Here is a 25,130-nt window from a genome sequence, read left to right on the forward strand (position 1 = left end):
TCCTGGCGTAGTCTGGTTACCTGGTAGTGAAGCGCCGGGGGAGTGCAGGATGAGTCCTCGGTGTAGTCTGGTTACCTGGTAGTGAAGCGCCCGGGGAGTGCAGGATGAGTCCTGGCGTAGTCTGGTTACCTGGTAGTGAAGCGCCGGGGGAGTGCAGGATGAGTCCTGGCGTAGTCTGGTTACCTGGTAGTGAAGCGCCGGGGGAGTGCAGGATGAGTCCTCGGTGTAGTCTGGTTACCTGGTAGTGAAGCGCCCGGGGAGTGCAGGATGAGTCCTCGGTGTATTGATCTCTCATAATGATTCCAGTTTCCAGCCACGTCCTGTGGAATAATACAGTCAGGATGTGAGTGCTGTTGTGGGAAGTAGCACTGGTACATGTTTCATGTTTCACGTCAGCAAAACACACAATAGACTTTACTATCAGGACTGCTTTAGATAGCTCACTGGAATCACCGGGATGTGTTCTACAACTATCAGGATTGCTTTAAATAGGTAGCTCATTGGTATTCAGTGGACACCCCAAATTAGAATATGAAGATGTAATTATTTAAACTTAAATTAAAAAACAAAACAAAAAAAAAACCAATCTCTAATCGTTCAGTGACTGTAACTGAGTGAATCCCATGACCCAGATGAAAGCATCTCTCTGTGTGCTCGCGTCATTAAAGAGTCACAAAACACACCAGCACTTTGCAGCACATCAGAGAAAAGGATTTGCTAGAAACGTTTTCTATTTTCTTGTCAATTAAGCAGTGATCCTTTACTGATCCCCAGGAGGATGCAGCACTGTTACAGCCTCGGTATGCAAAAGACAACGAAGAATCACAATGACGAGATTAAAAACAAATTCACAATAGATGATCTATAATTCCACAAACCCACCGTGTCCTTCTATCATTCCTTCAGTCTCTCCATCACCTCCAGAGCCCTGGTGAAGTTGACTTGCGGCGGGTGTGTGTCTCAGGGACCTAGGCTGTGCAGTATCATGAGTGAGGTTGTTTGGATCAGCGGTTCGAGCTCGGGGCTGGTTTCGGGGGCTCTGAAGTGGAGCTGTACGGTGTTGGAGGGAGGTGTCGAGGAGGAGGGGACTGGAGCCCTCAGCAGGAGGTGTGTGTGTGTGTGTGGGGGGGTGGGCGCTCATGACGCAGCAGACTAGGAGCCCAGGGCAGGAGGAGGAGCAACAGCGACTCATGCAAACACATCTGTCTCACTTCTGAAGGATTATGAATTAACAAGACTATGGATCAGTCTAAGCTGTGAGCGCCTAACGGGCTCTAAAGAGGTAAACACACAAACATGGGATATCATAGTCACATGTTACAAGTGTCCTCTGGAATGGTTGCTAGATGCCCAGGCTTTCTGGCCTTCCATATATTGATCGTTGTGACCTGAATCTCCGCTTTTACACAACCGTGTTGATGGTTTAATGGATCGGCGCCACACTCAGCTGATGTACAGTTCCAAGTAACAGTCTACACACGCGTTCACACCCACACACACACACACACACACACACACACACACACACACACACACAAAGCAGAAGCCAGTGGATGTGTTGAAAACCACAATGTGAATACTGATTCTACAGCGATGATAAAGGATCTTTGCTTTTGAGGTTACAAACACAAAAATATGTTTGCTGTGAGACCTTCAAAAGTAGAATATACAGCTTAATTGATTATGAATCCATGGTAATCAGTTATTAACAATACACAATTAGTAAGAAATTAGGCTGTGATCACAAGGAGGGTTCTAATGGCTGAGTACTAACGAATGCTAATCACAGTGGTGTTCTCTCATAGAGGGAGGGCTGATAACATGCTGTAGGGTGTTAGACCCAATCTCCAAAGTGAGCACAGATTATTGAGAGACTTGTGATTCTCTAGTGGCCACACTGCAGTCGTCACGGCTGAGATGAGTTCCTGAATACATTTCGATGAGCCAAACATCTTGTGTGAACCTGGAGGTGCTGAGTGGGAAGGAAGAGAGTAATATGAGTAATCCCGCTCTCCGCTGATGGGCTCCGCTGGGGGCCCGCTGTCCTCACCTCGCTGACATGCTCTGGCTCAAGCACCAGGTATTGATCACATACTGGTCTCTTTATATAATATAGAGCTTTTACATTGATAGGACTATAGTCCATCTTTGATCATATATGTGCAAATAACTGAAATTCAAATAACTGTTAGCTCTATAGATAGATAGATAGATAGATAGATGCACTCAATAATACCATACAACTCTGAACACAAAGGCACAGAAGGCACAAAAGAGGCAGAACAACAAAGCACAATACTTTTTAGTAAGCTTACTAGCCAACATTATCATTGAAAAGCTCATAAAACCGTAAAAAACTGAAAAATTACCTTGGCAGACATCAGGTCCAAACCTCTGGTGGCAGTCAGGGATGGATGGGTGGACGGATAGATAGATAGTCAGTCAGTCAGTCAGTCAGTCAGTCAGTCAGACAGTCAGACAGACAGACAGACAGACAGACAGACAGACAGACAGACAGACAGATAGTGCCCCCAGTTCCCTCCTCTGCTCTGAGCGCCAGGCTCCTCCACGGCCCTGGTAACCCGCGCGTCAAGCAGCAGCCGATGGCTCCTCCACGGCCCTGGTAACCCGCGCGTCAAGAGGCAGCCGATGGCTCCTCCATGGCCCTGGTAACCCGCGCGTCGAGCAGCAGACGATGGCCTCACTGTAGAGGGTTCAGCATAACTGCAAGTGACACCTCCATCAAAGCAGTGTCAGCCCGAGGCTGGATCATATGGCTTTGCGATTGCCCCTGATTGCCCACCACCTCCAGAAGCAATTACCGTGACAATACGCAGCAGACATGTGTGACAGGCTGGACATACGCTCTTGTGTTCCTGTCCTCATCCTTATGATGAGACGGGATGAGGAGACCGACCCTGGTTGCAAGCACAGCTTGGCGAGCTTCCCATGACCTGACAGGAAACGTCTACATACCAGTGTAGATTTTCATGGTAGTATAACATAAATGAAGTTCGTATTGTCGGGCTCCAAGATGCACATTCATCTGACACACGGCTGTGTGCCGCCTCGTGACCTGGATGCCCTGGATGGTCTAAAGAGTGGTCAGCAGCGGTCATCCATAGCTATCATACAAAACCCATTCACAAAGCTGTAAAGTTTCATCCCCAAGAGAAATCGGAAACCTTCATCATTCTCCTGGATATGGGTCATTAGTGTGACGCCAAAGGTATATTCAGATAGATTCATCCTTTTGGAAATGAGCTGATTAATATTGGTTTGGATTAATTTCATGGATAATTAACTCTTTCCTCGTGGGAAGGGAAGGGCACACTGCTGTAGGCTACAGTATAATATAATAGTTTTGGAGGGAACTCAGTCTGGAGGCTTTATTCTGCAGGCCTCTCAAAATGATCTCATGGAAAAAAAAACACCAAATACCCTGTTTGTTTCGCGCTCCTAAACGACACATGCTGAGCTAACACCCCAAGTGGCAGTAGGCGATTTACTGAAGCAGTTTCATGAGTTCAAAGACCACACCAACAACTGAATGAATGAATGAATGAATGAATGAATGAATGAATGAATGAATTTTTTATTTAACCTTTATTTAACCAGATAAAAAGCATTGAGATAAAATCTCTTTTACAATACTGACCTGGCCAAGAAGGCAGCAAAATGTCATGAATGAATGAATGAATGAATGAATGAATGAATGAATGAATGAATGAATGAATGAATGAATGAATGAATGAATGAAGTACTGTAGTGTATCCAGGCAGGAGACTGGCTGTGGTAAGCGTGTCCCTCAGGTTCTCTGCCGGGCTTCCCTTCGCAGGGTCGTGGTGTTGTTGATTGCATTTTCAAACTTTGCCTTTCCTGCCCAAACATGTTAACAACCTAATAATTTGTTTTTCACACTTAAACCTAAAAGTGCATCGTTTCAGCATTTTGCTTAAAGGACCATACCAGTCTAAACATGATTTAATCTCCTCAAACTAGTCACCCAACGTATATCACATTACCGCAATCCATTTTCCAAAGTAAAGCTCATGTTAAAGATATTAGCATTTTCGTGTTTTACTTACATTTTAAAAGATGAATGTGATGGCTTCAAAATCTATTTTTAAACTGTTCCCTCGTTTGGCTGACAAACTCTGGTTAGTTTCAAATAATGTTTTGAATTGGAGTTAGAAATAATAACTGAGGTTCGGGAGAAGAAAGAGAACCCCACAACTCTGTCATCAACAAACCATGAACCCAGTCACGCCCTGCTACTGTAACTCTCTACCCACAAGGCCACTGAGCTGATACTTTACCCACAAGGCCACTGAGCTGATACTTTACCCACAAGGCCACTGAGCTGATACTTTACCCACAAGGCCACTGAGCTGATACTTTACCCACAAGGCCACTGAGCTGATACTTTACCCACAAGGCCACTGAGCTGATACTTTACCCACAAGGCCACTGAGCTGATACTTTACCCACAAGGCCACTGAGCTGATACTTTACCCACAAGGCCACTGAGCTGATACTTTACCCACAAGGCCACTGAGCTGATACTTTACCCACAAGGCCCGTGAGCTGTCTTAGCTGCTATATTACCTATTGCTGCACGAGGTGCTGCCTCTAGCCTATCAAATGATTGATGAAAACAATTATTCGTATTTGGTGTTTTTTCCCCCATGCAATCATCACCATTTCCCCAATGGTGTGTGTTTGTTTCTCTGTTGGCAGACCTAATACTAGCCCCCAGGTCTGTATGGACCAATCAGAGGATTAGGCTTGCCACCAGCTAATAAGGAAGTAGTTGCGATATGCAAATGAGTGTTTTATGGAGCTGGGTAACTCAAGCCAAGCAGCTTGGGTAATTATGTGGGCTTGTATGTTTTCACAGTGATGAACAGCCAATTACACCTTGTGGCTGAACTGTTATTAGGGTCCCAGCAGACGGACAGGTAGAGCTTGGGCCCATCATCGATGTTGGGGAAACAGCTGGATAAGTTAGCATCTTGTCCACACGGTCCCGCCGACAGAATGCTTTCTTCATTATCGAGTGATCAGGATACGAGGAAGTGTTGACGGCTCTTAATTGTCCATATGGTTGTTTGTCTGAGTTGGACTGCTTTGTAGCCATAGCGCTTTAATGAATCGATCATATTCTGTCAGACTCCTATCTGGCTAGGCGTGATGTTTATCTGGTGGACACATGCTTGTTATAAATGTGTGTGTGACACCCCCGCCCCCCCTCTCTTTAAAGTGTTCTGTGAAGAATGAGGTGTTGCTCAGAATATGATTATGTCAACACGAATGCTCTCACTCCCCATTAATTGTCTTGGCTGATTAGCTTGCCATTGTCACACTTTTTTAATTAAAGACTTTTAGTTTTCTTTCTTTGGATCACAGCTTTATTTATCTTACATTTTACATAACTTTACATAAAGTTTACTTACATTTACAGTACCTGAGGCAATGTTCAGTGGAGAGTGGAGTTCTTCAGTTCTTTGTTGACTGAAACTTCTCATAAAATGTTTAAATTATTGACGAACAGAGGATTGTTGAAGAGGAAAATCAGGCTTCTATAACCTCTAAGAATTTTCTTTCTTATCAACATACACAACCAGAAAACTTTTTTATTTTATTATTTCAAGTCCAACAAACCAAAAGAAAACTTGATAGCTTGACTTGAAAGATTTTGATACAGAGTTGGTTTATTTGGCAATAAACGGTTTTTGTTCAAGGCAAGGCAAGGCAAGTTGATTTATAGAGCACATTTCAGCCACAGGGCAATTCAAGGTGCTTTACATGAGACATTAAAATCATTAAAACAAAAAGCAAGACATTATAGACATTTAAAACAAAAAGCAGGACAAATAGAATACAGGAATAAAAGTTCAGTGCAATATACAGATAACCATGGAGAACAACCATGGCTTGTTTACCTAACTTGCTGTTTCTTTGTTTCTGTGGAGTGAGATTCCTCGCTCAGCTCAGAGCTCCCTTTTACAGCCAGCGATTCTCCGTTAGATTCAGTTGGAATCATATTGCTACCAATGCGTTGGAGCTCAATACAGAGATACATTCAGTGCTCAATATAAATACATAATTCTTGTGTAACCAAGTTACATCTGACAGATGCTTGGCTCGCCTATGCGTGGGAGGTGCATTCATAATGACTCCCACCCTTTCATCAAACTCCGCTTAAACAAATGCCAGGCTGACACAACCGACAAAACGTTTGGCGTTTCTTGCCAGATTCCCCAGTCCCAGCCAATAGGAGCATCATCCGTACAGTCACTGTGTATCTGTACTTGGGCAGAAAATCCCGTCCTTGGCGCCAAACCGCTGCAGCGATCCAGAAAGCCGGCGTGGCAGCTGGCCGGGGTTGCTGAGTCGTTAAAACAGGGAGGCGGAGTCCCGGGGTTCGGGAGGACAGCTGGCCGGATGGGGGCGGGGCTACACCTGCCCGGGGCTGCCGGGGGCCAGGTGGGCGCACACGCTCGCCATCCTTATCCAGTCAGAGTTCAGAAGGAGTCCCAGCTGCGCTAATTGCCGTGTACGGGAGTATACAGCTGGTTCAGAGAAGCCACCGGCGAGCCCCCTACATTATATACAACATGTCTCTTAAATGGCCCAGGATGCATTACTGCTTTGACCTTGTTCTCTGACTGAACGATGGCTCTCCTAGGAAATTACATAAATAATTCCACAACACAAGTTAATTGTGTTTTTATCTATTTTGTTCGATCTGCCTTATTGCCAGTGTGTCTGTTTCTCTTCCACGGCCAATATTGAGAGACTAGTACAGCTTACATCACTTAAAAAAGACATAAATCAACTCCAACTCATACAAAATTCAGATGCTCGAGTGACCAGGACCAGAAGGTGAGCACACATTACACCCATGTTGAAATCGCTGCACTGGCTCCCTGTTCTAGTAGTTTTACATTCTGGCTCCCTGTTCTAGTAGTTTTACATTCTGGATCCATGTTCTAGTAGTTTTAGATTCGGGTTCCATGTTCTAGTAGTTTTACATTCTGGCTCCATGTTCTAGTAGTTTTACATTCTGGCTCCATGTTCTAGTAGTTTTACATTCTGGCTCCATGTTCTAGTAGTTTTACATTCTGGATCCATGTTCTAGTAGTTTTACATTCTGGCTCCATGTTCTAGTAGTTTTACATTCTGGCTCCATGTTCTAGTAGTTTTACATTCTGGCTCCATGTTCTAGTAGTTTTACATTCTGGCTCCATGTTCTAGTAGTTTTACATTCTGGCTCTATGTTCTAGTAGTTTTACATTCTGGCTCCATGTTCTAGTAGTTTTACATTCTGGCTCCATGTTCTAGTAGTTTTACATTCTGGCTCCATGTTCTAGTAGTTTTACATTCTGGCTCCATGTTCTAGAAGTTTTACATTCTGGCTCCATGTTCTAGTAGTTTTAGAACTGCGTTTAAGATTCTTCTGTTGGTGTGCAGTATATCACTAAATGGTCTCAGTACATCACTCAATGGTCTCAGTATATCACTAAATGGTCTCAGTACATCACTAAATGGTCTCAGTTTATCACTAAATGGTCTCAGTATATCACTAAATGGTCTCAGTACATCACTAAATGGTCTCAGTACATCACTAAATGGTCTCAGTATATCACTAAATGGTCTCAGTACATCACTAAATGGTCTCAGTACATCACTAAATGGTCTCAGTATATCACTAAATGGTCTCAGTACATCACTAAATGGTCTCAGTACATCACTAAATGGTCTCAGTACATCACTAAATGGTCTCAGTATATCACTAAATGGTCTCAGTACATCACTAAATGGTCTCAGTATATCACTAAATGGTCTCAGTATATCACTAAATGGTCTCAGTATAAATGGTCATGTCTGATCAGTACATGGACCCACTTGACCTATAGAAATAAAGTTTGATTGATTGATTCCTCTCTGTCCTACTTCACTCTCTTTTTCACCTCTATTACAATGTCTCTCTCTCGCTCTCTCCCTCCTTCTCTCCCCCCATCTCCCTCTCTTTCCCTCTCTCCCCCTATCTCCCTCTCTCTCTCCCCATCCCCCTCTCTTTCTCTCTCTCTCCCACTCTCTCCCTCTTTCTCTCTCTCCCACTCTCTCCCACTCTCTCCCTCCCTCTCTCTCCCTCTCTCCCTCTCCCTCTCTGTCTGTTTCTCTCCCATCCCATCTCTCTATCCTCCTGTTTCTATGTGTGGAGGGGGGGTTGAGTGGTGCTGCTGTCTGTAAACACCTCCTACCAGCTAAACCTGCCCCCTGTTTGCAGGACAGCCCGTACTGGCTGGTCGGAGTTATTTCTTATTAATATTATTTCTCAGTGTAAAAAGCTTTTCCATTCCACCGGCGTTCTCATACCGCCGTACTGAGTTCCACCTCGCTGTCTATTTCCTGGCATGTTTCCAGAGTTAGAGGCGTAAAGAGGGAGGTACCTGCATTATGCAAAATGAACAGTAAATGTCAAGGCTAAATTCAGTATTTCTCCATTGTCTCGCTGGCATTTCTGCCATGTTTTATGCATTTTATAATTAGGCAGAGCCTCGGGAGACAGACCCAAAGCCCCGGACCGCCTCGCTCCGTATAAAGAGGCTGTGCTTTCACAACTTAAGACTCATCTGAAAGGCAAATATCAACTGAAATTGAAAAGTCAGCGCTAGAATTCATTTCTATGAATCACCTGTAGCTCATTTTCATATTTATAATAGTAACATGAAAAATCCATGGATTTTCGAGCGTATTTCATTTTTGTCAGAATTTAAATTTGGCAAGAAAAAGTCAAACCTCATTTTCCCTTTGCCAACAACATAGTGAGTGTCAGAATAATAGAATCTGCTAATGAAGGCTTGGCTGCAGGGAATAGAGAGAGAGAGGGAGAGAGAGAGAGAGAGAGAGAGAGAGAGAGAGAGAGGGAGAGAGAGAGGGAGAGAGGGAGAGAGAGAGAGGGAGAGAGGGAGAGAGAGAGAGAGGGAGAGAGAGATGAAGAGAGAGAGAGATGAAGAGAGTTGAGATGAGATGGAAGGAGGGGAACATCTGCTCCTGCTGTTTCCCCGGTCCCCGGCAATCTCAGGGTTGGGTAGTGTAAGGGTTATAAACGTCTAATCTCAGGGCTGGGTAATGTAAGGGTTATTAACGTCTAATCTCAGGGTTGGGTAGTGTAAGGGTTATTAACGTTTAATCTCAGGGTTGGGTAGTGTAAGGGTTATAAACGTCTAATCTCAGGGTTGGGTAGTGTAAGGGTTATTAACGTTTAATCTCAGGGTTGGGTAGTGTAAGGGTTATAAACGTCTAATCTCAGGGTTGGGTAGTGTAAGGGTTATAAACGTCTAATCTCAGGGTTGGGTAGTGTAAGGGTTATAAACGTCTAATCTCAGGGTTGGGTAGTGTAAGGGTTATTAACGTCTAATCTCAGGGTTGGGTAGTGTAAGGGTTATAAACGTCTAATCTCAGGGTTGGGTAGTGTAAGGGTTATTAACGTCTAATCTCAGGGTTGGGTAGTGTAAGGGTTATAAACGTCTAATCTCAGGGTTGGGTAGTGTAAGGGTTATAAACGTCTAATCTCAGGGTTGGGTAGTGTAAGGGTTATAAACGTCTAATCTCAGGGTTGGGTAGTGTAAAGGTTATAAACGTCTAATCTCAGGGCTGGGTAGTGTAAGGGTTATTAACGTCTAATCTCAGGGCTGGGTAGTGTAAGGGTTATTAACGTCTAATCTCAGGGCTGGGTAGTGTAAGGGTTATTAACATCTAATCTCAGGGCTGGGTAGTGTAAGGGTTATTAACATCTAATCTCAGGGTTGGGTAGTGTAAGGGTTATTAGCGTCTAATCTCAGGGTTGGGTAGTGTAAAGGTTATAAACCTCTAATCTCAGGGTTGGGTAGTGTAAGGGTTATAAACATCTAATCTCAGGGTTGGGTAGTGTAAAGGTTAATAACGTCTAATCTCAGGGTTGGGTAGTGTAAGGGTTATTAACATCTAATCTCAGGGTTGGGTAGTGTAAGGGTTATTAACATCTAATCTCAGGGTTGGGTAATGTAAGGGTTATTAACGTCTAATCTCAGGGTTATAAACGGTGCATTATGAAATAGGCCACCAGGCTCGCCCCGTGTCCATGGGAAGGCAGAAAAGGCAGGAGAAATTGTGAGATGAGTTTTGAATTATTAAGTGTTATGATCCGCAAAGTTGAAACTGGGAACCAGTTCATTATGATCTCAGAGTAGCTCCGTCTCTTCAGGTATAGATTGTCTTCAGGTATAGATTGTCTTCAGGTATATATTGCTGTTTGTTTGCTATACTGTTTTAATTCAGGGGATAAAGAACAGAATTGTGTCAGTTGTGCTGAAGCTGTTCCTGCCAATCAAAGCTGAGAACTCACCTGATTATTTCTTTAACCCTACTAACACATTTAATATTCTTATAAATATGCAATGGTAACAATTTATAATATAATTTACAGTATAAACAATATATGTGTATAAACTATTAGTGGAATATTGAATAACTCCTTAACTGTAAACAATTATAAATGATAAGTAAACAATCAGTGAATACAATATGTACAGAGAACGTTATGAGGTTGAAACCAAACCCAATTGAGTCTCATACCGTGGTTCTGTGTACATTGACTAAACATTTATTGATTTTGAACAGCTCGCAAGCCATTTGTAAATAATGTGGTTTATACAGGCTTATAAAGGCTTATAAATGATCATTGTTATTATTATGAAGTGCTACCGATGTGTCTTCCCAGTTTGGTAAAACAGGCTTAGTTATTTACAGTAAGTACGTAATCCCAAGGTACCTTAAGTATAATTTCCTGTCTGTCTGTCTTTCCTGTCATTGTTCTGTTTGAAGGTCAAACGGGGAGCAGGCCTACCATAGGCGATTTTACCCTCTGAGAGTAGGGGGGGCAACATTTTGACATGAGAAAAAAAAAAAAAACAGTTCTGCCGTCCCGTCCCATCTAGTTACAAAGAATGCCAGTTGTGAACAGTATGCTAATAAGAAATCCATATGACAATTCAATATGTACAACGCATCAAACTTCATCTAGACACCACGAGCATGTCAATATGACTTTATGACCGAGCACTAGGCCATTATACCCAACATCACAACATCAAACTGACACTGTCTGCTGGTGCTAGCTTCCTCGCCGATGGTGATGTTGCTAGTGCTAGTGCTAGCTTCGATAGCCTCTGGAGCACTTCTGCATTTGATTGCACCTGCTGCGGTGTCATTTCGAGTGGTAGCTTCTTCATTAGCATTGCCAGTTTTTTTTTATTTTTTATGAAGAAGTGGTCAATTGTTTTTATAGCTCTTTTCACCATTGTGAGCAGGTTGGCTAGTTGTAGCTTGTTGAGCACTGAGCAGTTCAGTCAGATCTCATTTTTTTGCGGTAACAGATCAAACCAGAAGTAGTTGAGGTCGACGGACGAGTTGTGCCATTGGTGGATTATGAATATATATATATTTTTAAAGGTAGCCTAGTTTAAGTAATAAATACACTTTTAAAATGAATGATGACCTAACACAAACTGGTACAAACCACAATTATGTATTTAATAATTGTGTTAATTAGTAAAAAAAAAAAAAAAGTTTTTATTTTTTTATTTTTTTTAAGTAAGAGTTGGGCTGGCCAATCAGGGGGGGGAATTGCCCCCCCTGCCCCCCCTATAAAATCGCCCATGAGGCCTACTGTAGATTACAGCTCAGAAACATGCATTGTGCTCTACAGGATCAAAACAACTCAACTCATGAACAAACAAATCAAGCTATTTTCTCACAGGAGCTGGCTACGTGCTTTTCCAATTGTTGCTTCTCAGCAACATGGATGAATGGTTGCAGCACGAGTGTGGGATTTGACGGACGTCATGAAATTCCTTCCTCCTCTTAACCCCCCTTCCTCTCTCTCCTCCTCTCTCTCCTTCTCTCTCTCCCCCTCCTCCTCCCTCCTCCTCCCTCCTTCTCTAGGTCAGGGGGGACTGGCAGGAGAATGCTGGTCCCAGGTGCCCACCAGGAAGATGGCGACGCGTGGGCAGAGTGCCGCGGCTGTTAGATGGTTGCCCTTGATGCTCCTATGGCAGTGGACGGTGCTGGGCCCCCTGGTCTGGGCTCTGGCCCGCGCCGATGGGCAGACTAAGGGCCCGGCCCCCGGCCCTCCTCCCTCGTCCCTGGGCGGGGTCCGAGGGGGGCGCCAGGCCGGACAGCTGGACTGGCTGCTGGCGGAGAAGGGCCCGTTCCACCGCTGCCCGGAGTACGCGGAGTTCAGGGAGCGCTTCCAGCACGGCTTCTCCACGCGCTACAAGATCTACAGGTGAGAAGCGTGTGTGTGTGTGTGTGTGTGTGTGTGTGTGCGCTTGTGTGTGTGCGCATGTGTGTACACGTGTTTTATGACATTTTCCAAAGTTCACATAAGGAAACAGTTTAACAAAGAAGCCTAATAGTGAAAATATCATATCAGTATCGCTATTAATATATATATGTTTTCCCAGTTAATCTACCAGAGATACTGAACGTGGCCCAAGACATGCTGCTCTCAGCACAGCCCGACCCGGTGCTCTGCTCCTAGCGGTGTCATGTCCGTGACATTTTCATCATCATTATTATAAATTCAATACCAGAATGATAGACTGTTTGATACGACCCCAATTTGAATTTTCATTTCCTCATCCTGGAATATTTTTTACTTTGACCTTCTTCTGTCTCTCAGTTTGTCTCAGTATGTGATTTAGCACAGCCAAGCCATTTCCATATCGTAGACAGAACTTACCGTTGCAGGAAAAAGCCGCTGACCTCGCTAATAAAGTTTTACTGATAGGCACAGATGACTGGTGACATCGCTCCTGTTGTTTTATTTCGATTCATTGAACCTTTATTTAACCAGGTAAAAGAAGCTTGAGATCAACGAGTTCTTAACGAGCTTCTTCTTAACGAGCAACACCTAAAGTAATAAAGTGAACACCTACGTAGTTGTGATGCTAGGTGCGGTTGATTGTGGCCATGCTGGTAATTATTTGAAAAACAGATCAGGGCTGAGTGAACGCCATAGCTATGATGAACGCCATAGCTTACGATGAACGTAGCGCTACGATGCCTCTGGGAAACTCAGCCCCGATCCCGTGTTGGAGGTGATTCAGATGTGTCTGTCTGTGCCTCAGAGACAGCGTCCTCTTAGGAACGGAGACGACAGAGTCCCTCTCAGAAGCACAGAGAAGACAGGTCCATCTGGAAGCTGTGGTTTCATGACAGAAGAGGGACAGGTTAAACTACTGGATGCCTCTCTCTGCTCGGGCACTGTGTGTGTGTGTGTGTGTGTGTGTGTGTGTGTGTGTGTGTGTGTGTGTGTGTGTGTATAGCCTGGTCTCACCCGGCAGACGTCAGAATTCAACGTTTGTCCATCGCCTCCAAACGTCATTTCTTGACGGGTATTAGTCAGTGTGTGTGATGCAGGGGGTATTAGAGTCAGTGTGTGTGATGCAGGGGGTATTAGAGTCAGTGTGTGTGATGCAGGGGGTATTAGAGTCAGTGTGTGTGATGCATTGCAGGGGGTATTAGAGTCAGTGTGTGTGATGCAGGGGGTATTAGAGTCAGTGTGTGTGATGCAGGGGGTATTAGAGTCAGTGTGTGTGATGCAGGGGGTATTAGAGTCAGTGTGTGTGATGCAGGGGGTATTAGAGTCAGTGTGTGTGATGCAGGGGATATTAGAGTCAGTGTGTGTGATGCAGGGGGTATTAGAGTCAGTGTGTGTGGTGCAGGGGGTATTAGAGTCAGTGTGTGTGTTTTTGTTGTGGTTGAGGTAGCCCCTGTTAAATCTTTTTATCTTATTTGACAGTCCAGTTTTGAATGATTCCTAGCTCATCTACCCACCCAGTCTGAATCCTTTGTTGGTTCAGGTATGGCCTCGTCTGGCCCTAGCCCAAACCAGGCTACCACTACCCCGCTGTAGCTGACGCTGGCCACCTTCCCAGCATGCCCAGCATGAGGAGATGGGCGGGGCTGAAGAAGCCCTGCAGATCTGGGATCAGGCAGAAGCATGCCCAGCATGAGGAGATGGGCGGGGCTGAAGAAGCCCTGCAGATCTGGGATCAGGCAGAAGCATGCCCAGCATGGCCTGAAAGGTTGCCTAGCAGGCAACATTCTTTGTGCAAAAGTGTGTGTGTGTGTGCGTGTCTGTGTGTGTGTGTGTGTGTGTGCGTGTGTGTGTGTGTGTGTGTGTGTGTGCGTGTGTCTGTGTGTCTGTGCGTGCGCGTGTGTGTGTGTGTGCGCGTGCGTGTGTGTGTGTGTGTGTGCGCGCGTGCGTGTGTGTGTGTGTGTGTGTGTGTGTGCCTTACAGTAGCCATACTCTCTCATCGATGGACATAAAGTAGGTTTTCTCCCTTCAGGCGTTTGCTCTGCCCAGGTCTTTTGATATGCTAAACGCTCTTCTTAAAGGACCCAGATAGAAGAGCAACTCTGCGCGTCTCTAACGGGGAGCTCTGACTGGGCTCCACACAGACAGGGAGGGCTGCTGCTCTCTCCCGTGTTGCTCGTTTCGGCTTCGCCCAAGGTGGTGAAAGAGATACCCTCGCCAAAGCACACACGCTGATCCCCCCCGGAAACAGACGAGCTTCGTCCTGTTTAAACCGCCAGGCGCTGGATGTAACTTGGAATGTCGATTTCTGGATAATGTGGAATCCTTTATATACAATGTGTGTGTGCGGTGTGTGTGTGTGTGTGCGCGTGTGTGTGGGTGTGCTCAAAATGAATTTCTTTCAAGTGCCAATCGCATAGTTTCACCACAAGATTAATCCTTATGAAGCAGCCAGGTGTGCTCATGGTGGAGCGTTATGAGGGAGAAACGGTCCCTTAACACCTCCGTTTTAACCTTTAACCTTTAACCTTAAGAACAGGAGGTGTGTGAGATGTCCTCCGCGGTGTTCAGACCCAGAGTACTGTAGCTACTGGGTTTGAACTGATCCGTCTCTCAGATGAGCCGGGTCTCTTAAATAGACATCCCATCAGATAGAAACGGTGACACCGGATAAGACATTGAACTTTGAAACAAACTGCGTCTCCCTTCCCCAGAGATCACATTAGGCTGAACAGTTTCATTTGGTAACGTGAAGGACAGGCTTGTTTACCTGGTTGAGACAGGAACATGCATATAAAGCAAGCTCTCCCAGGAACAGCTCCGTCGTGATAGATGAGTTCCCTTAAGAAACATTACCGGCGGCTTGCTGGGCTCTCGCTCTGCAGGCAAGCTGGCAAGAAACACGGTCTTCAGGGACTCTGCGGAGAGCTTCCGGCCCCCCAGGGCTCCAGGAACGGAAAAACAGATTTGCTCTGGAGGCTCTGGGAGCTGCCAAGACAATATGACTGCAGAAATAAGACACGGTCACAAAAGATTAGGTTAGCTACGATGCTGATGCGGAAATCGGAGAGATTTTCTGATGAGTGAAAGTGTTTTTTTTGTGAGTAAAGGGAGATGATTAATGAGTGAAATATCGGGCAACCTGGAGACCTGGAATGTGATTTGTGAGAGGATGGAGTTTGAGCCGGGCACTCAAGCTTTGTGTTGTTGACTTGATCTAATTTTCCACCCTGGATTACTCACAATAGAAACGGTTCCAGCAACATTGTGTTCACACACACACTCCAACTACAATCACATTTCACATTCTGTATCGATGCTCACTTTCAAATTCTGCTGACTAGTCATTTTGCATTTTCTTCGTGAAAGCTTTTTGCTGAAATCACAAATTTGTCTTTTCATATTTGGACTTTATTAGGTTGTGTTCTAATATTTCTTTTAAAACATGTCATGGGCAAGGCTAGGTGAATACAATGAGGCTTTCTAATAAGCTTATGAATATGTTTTAAAAGATTTATAAAAAACCCTGTTAGTGTTCAGTCAGGGAGGGGGAAGAGAGGGTTCAAGGAAGAGAGTCACCAACCCCTGGTGGGGTCAGTTAGTCACTCACCCCTGGTGGGGTCAGTTAGTCACTCACCCCTGGTGGGGTCAGTTAGTCACTCACCCCTGGTGGGGTCAGTTAGTCATTAACCCCTGGTTGGGTCAGTTAGTCACTCACCCCTGGTGGGGTCAGTTAGTCACCAACCCCTGGTGGGGTCAGTTAGACATTAACCCCTGGTGGGGTCAGTTAGTCACTCACCCCTGGTGGGGTCAGTTAGTCACTCACTCCTGGTGGGGTCAGTTAGTCACTCACCCCTGGTGGGGTCAGTTAGTCACTAACCCCTGGTGGGGTCAGTTAGTCACTCACCCCTGGTGGGGTCAGTTAGTCACTAACTCCTGGTGGGGTCAGTTAGTCACTAACTCCTGGTGGGGTCAGTTAGTCACTCACCCCTGGTGGGGTCAGTTAGTCACTAACCCCTGGTGGGGTCAGTTAGTCACTAACCCCTGGTGGGGTCAGTTAGTCACCAACCCCTGGTGGGGTCAGTTAGTCACTAACTCCTGGTGGGGTCAGTTAGTCACTCACCCCTGGTGGGGTCAGTTAGTCACTAACCCCTGGTGGGGTCAGTTAGTCACTAACCCCTGGTGGGGTCAGTTAGTCACCAACCCCTGGTGGGGTCAGTTAGTCACTCACCCCTGGTGGGGTCAGTTAGTCACTAACCCCTGGTGGGGTCAGTTAGTCACTAATCCCTGGTGGGGTCAGTTAGTCACTCACCCCTGGTGGGGTCAGTTAGTCACTCACCCCTGGTGGGGTCAGTTAGTCACTCACCCCTGGTGGGGTCAGTTAGTCATTTACCCCTGGTGGGGTCAGTTAGTCACTCACCCCTGGTGGGGTCAGTTAGTCACTCACCCCTGGTGGGGTCAGTTAGTCACTCACTCCTGGTGGGGTCAGTTAGTCACTAACTCCTGGTGGGGTCAGTTAGTCACTAACTCCTGGTGGGGTCAGTTAGTCACTAACTCCTGGTGGGGTCAGTTAGTCATTTACCCCTGGTGGGGTCAGTTAGTCACTCACCCCTGGTGGGGTCAGTTAGTCACTCACTCCTGGTGGGGTCAGTTAGTCACTCACCCCTGGTGGGGTCAGTTAGTCACTCACCCCTGGTGGGGTCAGTTAGTCACTAACCCCTGGTGGGGTCAGTTAGTCACTCACCCCTGGTGGGGTCAGTTAGTCACTAACCCCTGGTGGGGTCAGTTAGTCACTCACCCCTGGTGGGGTCAGTTAGTCACTCACCCCTGGTGGGGTCAGTTAGTCATTAACCCCTGGTGGGGTCAGTTAGTCACTCACCCCTGGTGGGGTCAGTTAGTCACTAACCCCTGGTGGGGTCAGTTAGTCACTCACCCCTGGTGGGGTCAGTTAGTCACTCACCCCTGGTGGGGTCAGTTAGTCACTAACCCCTGGTGGGGTCAGTTAGTCACTCACCCCTGGTGGGGTCAGTTAGTCACTCACCCCTGGTGGGGTCAGTTAGTCACTAACCCCTGGTGGGGTCAGTTAGTCATTTACCCCTGGTGGGGTCAGTTAGTCACTAACCCCTGGTGGGGTCAGTTAGTCATTAACCCCTGGTGGGGTCAGTTAGTCACTCACCCCTGGTGGGGTCAGTTAGTCACTCACCCCTGGTGGGGTCAGTTAGTCACTCACCCCTGGTGGGGTCAGTTAGTCACTCACCCCTGGTGGGGTCAGTTAGTCACTAACCCCTGGTGGGGTCAGTTAGTCACTCACCCCTGGTGGGGTCAGTTAGTCACTCACCCCTGGTGGGGTCAGTTAGTCACTAACTCCTGGTGGGGTCAGTTAGTCACTCACCCCTGGTGGGGTCAGTTAGTCACTAACTCCTGGTGGGGTCAGTTAGTCACTCACCCCTGGTGGGGTCAGTTAGTCACTAAAACTAATTTACAGTATACAGCACTGGTTGAGACATGTTAGTCATGTAACTTAACAACAGAACTAGCTGAGACATGTTAGTCATGTAACTTAACAACAGAACTAGCTGAGACATGTTAGTCATGTAACTTAACAACAGAACTAGCTGAGACATGTTAGTCATGTAACTAAACAGAACTAGCTGAGGCATGTTAGTCATGTGACTTAACAGAATTAGCTGAGACATGTTAGTCATGTGACTTAACAGAATTAGCTGAGACATGTTAGTAATGTAACTAAACAGAACTAGCTGAGACATGTGAGTCATGTAACTAAACAGAACTAGCTGAGACATGTTAGTCATGTGACTTAACAGAATTAGCTGAGACATGTTAGTAATGTCTAGTAATGCCTGATAGTAACTCAGCTATAGGGACATGTTAGTAATGTCTAGTCTAGTAATGTCCAGTAATGCCTAATAGTAACTAAGTTATACTGTAACAGGGATGTGGCAGCAGTACATAAGTAGAGAAAGAAATAATGATGCTTTACTTTGTCCAAAAAGGAATTATATCTTATTCAACAAGACATTTAAGTTCTCATAGAGAAATTGTCTCACTAGTGAGGGGGAGAGAGAGAAGGGGGGGGGGGAGAGGGGGGGGGGAGGGGGAGAGAGAGAGGGAGAGAGAGGGGGAGAGAGAGGGAGGGAGAGGGAGAGAGAGGGGGGGAGAGAGAGGGAGGAAATGAGAAAGAGGAGAGAGAGAGAGGGAAGGAGAAAGAGGAGAGAGGGGAGAGAGAGAGGGGAGAGAGAGAGGGGGAGAGAGAGGGAGGGAATGAGAGAGGAGAGAGAGAGAAGGAGAAAGAGGAGAGAGAGACAGAGAGAGGGAGAAGGAGAAAGAGGAGAGAGAGAGGGAGAGAGGGAGAGGGAAGGAGAAAGAGGAGAGAGGGGAGAGAGAGAGAGAGAGAGAGAGAGGGAAGGAGAAAGAGGAGAGAGAGAGAGAAGGAGCAAGAGAGAGAGAGAGAGAGAGAGAGAGGGAAGGAGAAAGAGGAGAGAGGTGAGAGAGAGGGAGAGGGAAGGAGAAAGAGGAGAGAGGTGAGAGAGGGAGAGGGAAGGAGAAAGAGGAGAGAGGTGAGAGAGAGAGAGAGAGAGAAGGAGAAAGAGGAGAGAGAGAGAGAAGGAGCAAGAGAGAGAGAGAGGGAAGGAGAAAGAGGAGAGAGGTGAGAGAGAGGGAGAGGGAAGGAGAAAGAGGAGAGAGGTGAGAGAGAGGGAGAGGGAAGGAGAAAGAGGAGAGAGGTGAGAGAGGGAGAGGGAAGGAGAAAGGGGAGAGAGGTGAGAGAGAGGGAGAGGGAAGGAGAAAGAGGAGAGAGGGGAGAGAGAGAGAGGGAAGGAGAAAGAGGAGAGAGGGGACAGAGAGACAGAGAGAGAGGGAGAGAGAGATGTTGCGAGCCCTACTGTACCTATTGAGCTGAGTGTTCAAAGTGGGGTGGAACGCCAGCATGGGGATACTGGAGAGGAAAGGGAAGCAGGTGCGCTAATTGCGAGCTGCATTTTCCGACCTCTGAAGGTCCTTTGAAATCCTTTCAAGGCAAAATAAATATTCATGCTTCTGTGTAGAGCTGCTCAGATGTATCCAGAAATACCAGATAAATAAATATCCTGTGAACAGTCTGCATTGTTGAAGAAACTAATGCAATACAACACACTCAATCATTATTATCCTGACCTGGCTCATTCAAAAAATATTGAAAACATTTATTTGAAAACTCCAGGTCCTTCAATAAATGGTCAAATGACTCTATTTTGAAATGAGAAACCTTCTTCTTATACTCAATGAGGAGCATTATTTATAAAGCAGAAGCCCAGTTCTCAGTGTTCAGGGGAAATAGGACACCTCAGCCATCCTCCTCCTCGTCCCTCTCAAAATAGCACACCGCCGTCTAACACGGAGAGAGAGAGAGAGACTCAACACCCTGATTTCCCCGCTGCGTAGCCTCTGGTCTGAGCACCTGGAGAGAGACGAGCGGAGGTCTCACCTTCACAAGCACAGGCGGCCCTGGTCTGAGCACCTGGAGAGAGACGAGCGGAGGTCTCACCTTCACAAGCACAGGCGCCCCTGGTCTGAGCACCTGGAGAGAGACGAGCGGAGGTCTCACCTTCACAAGCACAGACGCCCCTGGTCTGAGCACCTGGAGAGAGACGAGCGGAGGTCTCACCTTCACAAGCACAGACTGGACGCCCACGGACGCTTGCGTAGCTGGAAGAAATATTGAGTGTTTTAGGCAAAACCCAAGATACCAAAATACACCAAGTCTATTAGGATTTACTGTATGTATGTATATGTATGTATGTATGTATGTTTTTTTAATTTTTTTATTTAGCCTTTATTTAACCAGAGTAAAATCACACTGAGATTTGCATCTCTTTCAGGTGAGCCCTGGCCAGGAAAGCAGCACACATAGTTCCAAAACAGATAAAACGCATACTATAAAAACATCACATCATCTCAGAACAGCCTAATGTCATCTCCATGCACCATGTACAAGGCCACTTAAAAACATATACATATCGATGACAGCAGCTCCGAAATCTGAGTTTGAAAACGGTCAATGGATATGAAGTGATCTAGTTTCAGGTCCTTGTTCCAAGATGAGGGGGCAGCATATCGAAAAGCCATTTTTACCGAGGTCAGACTTTAAGTGTGGAATGTTGTACAATATGTGGCTTTGTGATCGGAAGCTGTAGTGACTGTGATTCTGTAATGTGATTAACGTGCCTAGATATGTTGATAGCTGACCCAAGATCACCTTATACAGGAATGAGTAGAAATGGATTCGTCTCCTAACTGTAAGTGATGTGACCTGATAACTGATACAAGGAACAATGGTGTGTGAGGTGTTTAGAGTTTGTTACACACCTCAAAGCTTCATGGTACAGTGTGTCTATAGAATGGAGGCAAGACTTGGAGGCATGCATATACAGGATATCACCGCAGTCTAGCAGTGGTAGGAAAGTGGCTGAGACAAGGCTTTTTCTAGCATGAAAAGAAATACAGGCCTTATTTCTAAAGAAAAACCCAAGCTTCAGTTTAAGCTTTTTAGAAAGCTGTTGGATGTGGGACTTAAAAGATAAAGTTTCATCAAGAATGAACCCTAAGTACAATGATGACACTCTCTCTATAGGCTTGTTTTGCAAAGTGACCAACTTTGGCAAAGAGTGATTATCCTTGAGTGTTGAACGTGTAAATGACATTAATTTGGTTTTCTCAGAATTTAGGACCAATTTCAGCTGAGGAAGGTTTTCCTGAACCACATTGAAAGCTGTTTGCAGTTTGCAGAGAGCATTGTGAAGAGAAGGAGCAAAGATATAGATGATAGTAAAGCTATAGATGATAGTAAAGCTATAGATGATAGTAAAGATATAGATGATAGTATCATCAGCATAGAGAGGAGCCCTAGCATCCTGAATACGTCACACACGTTGTTTATATAAATAGTGAATAATAACGGTCCCAGGATGGATCCCTGTGGAACCCCAGTACTTACAGATAGTGATGTCATACCATCAACTTGTACACACTGTGATCTACCAGTTAGATCATTTCTAAACCAACCAACAGCGTTAGTCGAGATGCCAATGCTAGACAGCCTCTATAACAAGATCCCATGGTCCACAGTATCACATGCTTTGGACAGGCCTATGAACAAAGCAGCACCTTTCTGTTTGGCATCAAGAGATTCAAGTATATCATTTGTGACTTTCATAGTTGCAGTAGTTATACTATGGTTTTTTCGAAAGCCAGACTGGAACTTTCTTAGGATATTATTAGTGTTTAAAAACTCCTTCAGTTGTTCACACACAAGCTTTTCAAGAACTTTAGCAAGAACAGGGAGTTTAGAGATGGGACGAAAATGAGTTAGACTAGAAGGCCCCCCCAGAAGCCCCCCACCCCCCCCCTTTAAGAGCAGCAGCACCAGGGCAGATTTCCAGGTCTCAGAGATAGTATTCTGTTCTAAGGTCAGATTGAAAATATAAGTTAAAAGCTCAACAATGATATCAGCAGCAAGTTTCAGCAAGTGTGGATCCAAATCATCAGGCCCAGCTGATTTCTTTTCCATTTATATCCTTTAAGGCAGCAAGAACCTCACTCCTTGAGATCGGTGTAAAGGTAAAGGTTGCCTCCTCACCCAGAGGCTCATCGTTTAAAGGCCTCTCAGAAGTGTCTAATGGGCTGGTCTGAGCAGATACGAGGACTGGGATAAGGTCCCGGATAACACAAAGTGTTTGTTAAAACAATTCACCATTTCACCTTTGTCAGTGATCACTTCAGCATCTACATTTATAGATTCAGGAAGATCACATGAAGAAGAACTAGAGGATACGGACTTGATACTTTTTCCAAAATTTAAAAGGTTTTAAAAATGTATGTATGTATGTATGCATGTTTGTATGTATGTATGTATGTATGTATGTTGCATGTATGTATGCATGCATGTGTATGTATGTATGCATGCGTGTGTGTGTATGTATGTATGTATGTATGTGTGCGTGTGTATGTATGTATGTATGTATGTGTGTGCGTGTGTATGTATGTATGTATGTATGTATGTGTGTATGTGTGTGCATGTGTATGTGTGTGTGTGTGTATGTATGTATGTACAGTATGTATGTAAAACATGCCCATTGGGCGACAGATGGGAACACACACACACACACACACACACACACATACACACACACATGCACGTGTACATGCATGTACTGTATGATGAGATATTGTCCATGATATGATTATATATTCTCCAGGTTGTTCCATATCTGATTAAATGGATCCAGTTTCTGAAGATCTGGTTTCTGAAACGTGAACATAATTTAAAAATCAATATATTTAATATGACTCACCACCAGTAGCTCAGCTGTATTTACACTCACTTAATGGCCAGAGGGTGAAAGAGCACCTGGCTCCAGCGGTAGATGTGTTAATTCATCTGCTACTTCATTCTGCTCCAGCGCCTTCATAACACGCAGGTTGTTACCAGGCTACCTAATAATACCCAGGTGCTGTTTGCCAATTGGCTGATCGGAGGATTTGCAAAGGTGGAGAGTTCTCTCTGGCTGAAAATCCCCCGCAGCCGTGCAAAGAGCTGCAGGTGCAACCGGCTAGTGTTAAGGACCCTTTAATTAACTCCATCCATCATCATTAGCCAACGGTCAGCGAATGCTTTTACAATTAACTTTTAGCAACTGACTGGGCAGAAAAGTGATGATGCACCTCTCACAACGCCCCCCTCCCGGTGTGTTCAGTCAATCGGCTGAACCGTGGACAACAGCAGCCTCCTCAGCTAATGGTCAACAAGCTCACACATCCACCGGCGTCCCGGAGAAAGACTAATGGCGGCGTCTGGTCCCGTGTGCTGAAGAGCGCCAGCGGAGCGGCGTTGAGCCGTAGCTCTCTCCCTGGTGGACCGCAGCACGCCATGTCTATTGTTGTTGTTTGTTTGTTGTTCGAAAGCTCATACGATACATAATACTGTATGATTATCATTGCTGAACATGTGTGCACCTCAAGCAAATCTCCTGCTCTTGTTCGCTCGCTTCCATGGTCTTCGTCGGTTCGGTTGCCCAGAGCAGCTGATCCTCCAGAGCCCAGTATTTCAAAACATTCAATCTGGATCAGAATGATCAGGATAGGATTACATGTCAAAATTGGATATTTCAAACCAGGATATGTGATTCCGATATTCTAAAGTGGGATATGGGTCTGGTAATCCAATCCTACCCAGAATCCTGATAGAATGGTGTTCTTGGGTACTTCAAAATTCTAGGGTAGAGATGAGGATAGTTTTGATGCTAAAATCAGGATAATCCTGATCCTACTGGAGGGTGAATCAAGCGTGGATTCAAGGTGGATGTAGAGACATGTAGGATACATATTTAATCACTTTTATTCAATGATTGCATATTAAAGTAGACTAACACAGACCATGCCAAAACAATATCCATTCTAAATTAAATAATTAACCAATACAATATTTTCAATTAACTCAAAACAACCTCCAAGCCCTTAGACAAGTCCAATAATGTCACACATCTTCTGAAACTGCAATGCCATCATCTTTCAGCCTCTCTTCTAAGAGGCGAATGCAAATTTTTGTTTCTCTCTGTTGAAGCAAGGTCAGTTGAATCTGCTCCTCAGCTAGAGAGATCTGTTTCTCTGCTCTCTCTGGTTCTTTCCTCACCAGATCCCCACAGCCATCTTGACTGCTGAATCAGTATATGATAATAATGATAACATCTTCATAACATCTAGCAATCATGGCGCAATTAGGCTTAATGTAATATGAACACAAATATAAGATATGATGCACAGCAAAAGAAAGGCAGAGTAGGCTACCATAACTCAACTCTAATGTTTCAGAGTGCCGTGAAGGCCAGATAAAGAACCTTAACTGATGTCCAGGCCTTCTGCCGCGGTTGTGTTGCGCTTCTGAAGACAAAGACATCCCGCTATTTTCAAAAAACAACAACAACACAGTTGACTCTAGATATTTGTCCACATTTTCAACCAAAAATAAAGTTAAGGTCTTTTGCCTTTGTAGGGTAGAATAGTTAGACCTCTAAATCTGAGTCCATGGTTCTCAGCAGGAAACCGATGGTCTGTTTGCTCCGAGTAGGAAATGAGTCCTTACCCCAAGTGAAGGACTTCAAGTATCTGGGGGTCTTGTTCACGAGTGAGGGAACCATGGAGAGGGAGTTTGGCCGGAGAATCGGAGCAGCTGGTGCGGTTCTGCAGTCGCTTTACCGCACTGTTGTGACGAAAAGAGAGCTGAGCCAAAAGGCAAAGCTCTCGATCTACCGGTCTATCTTCGTCCCCACCCTCACCTATGGTCATGAAGGATGGGTCATGACCGAAAGAACGAGATCACGGATACAAGCGGCCGAAATGAGTTTTCTCCGGAGGGTGGCTGGGGTCTCCCTGAGAGATCGGGTGAGAAGTTCAGTCACCCGGGAGAGACTCGGAGTAGAGCCGCTGCTCCTTTGCGTCGAAAGGAGCCAGTTGAGGTGGTTCGGGCATCTAGTGAGGATGCCTCCTGGGCGCCTCCCTAGGGAGGTGTTCCAGGCGTGTCCGGCTGGGAGGAGGCCATGGGGTAGACCCAGGACTAGGTGGCGGGACTACATCTCCGCACTGGCCTGTGAGCGGCTAAAGATTCCCCAGGCAGAGCTGGTTGATGCTGCCAGGGAAAGGGATGTCTGGGGCCCCCTGCTGGAGCTGCTGCCTCCGCGACCCGACCCCGGATAAGCGGATGTAG

General features: G+C 45.6%; 1 protein-coding gene across 1 annotated transcript in view; it reads left to right on the forward strand.

The window, feature by feature from the left end:
- Positions 1-12,044: 12,044 nt before the first annotated feature.
- Positions 12,045-25,130, forward strand: part of brinp2 (bone morphogenetic protein/retinoic acid inducible neural-specific 2) — a gene marked incomplete at both ends in the record, with an annotated part of 50,036 nt that continues 36,950 nt past the window's right edge. Inside the window, one exon of the mRNA XM_084458038.1 lies at positions 12,045-12,337. Coding sequence (XP_084314164.1) covers positions 12,045-12,337 — 293 coding nt within the window. The remainder of the gene's footprint in view (positions 12,338-25,130) is intronic.

The sequence above is a fragment of the Borostomias antarcticus genome (assembly GCF_949987555.1).
Source record: "Borostomias antarcticus genome assembly, chromosome: 24".
NCBI lineage: Eukaryota > Metazoa > Chordata > Actinopteri > Stomiiformes > Stomiidae > Borostomias > Borostomias antarcticus.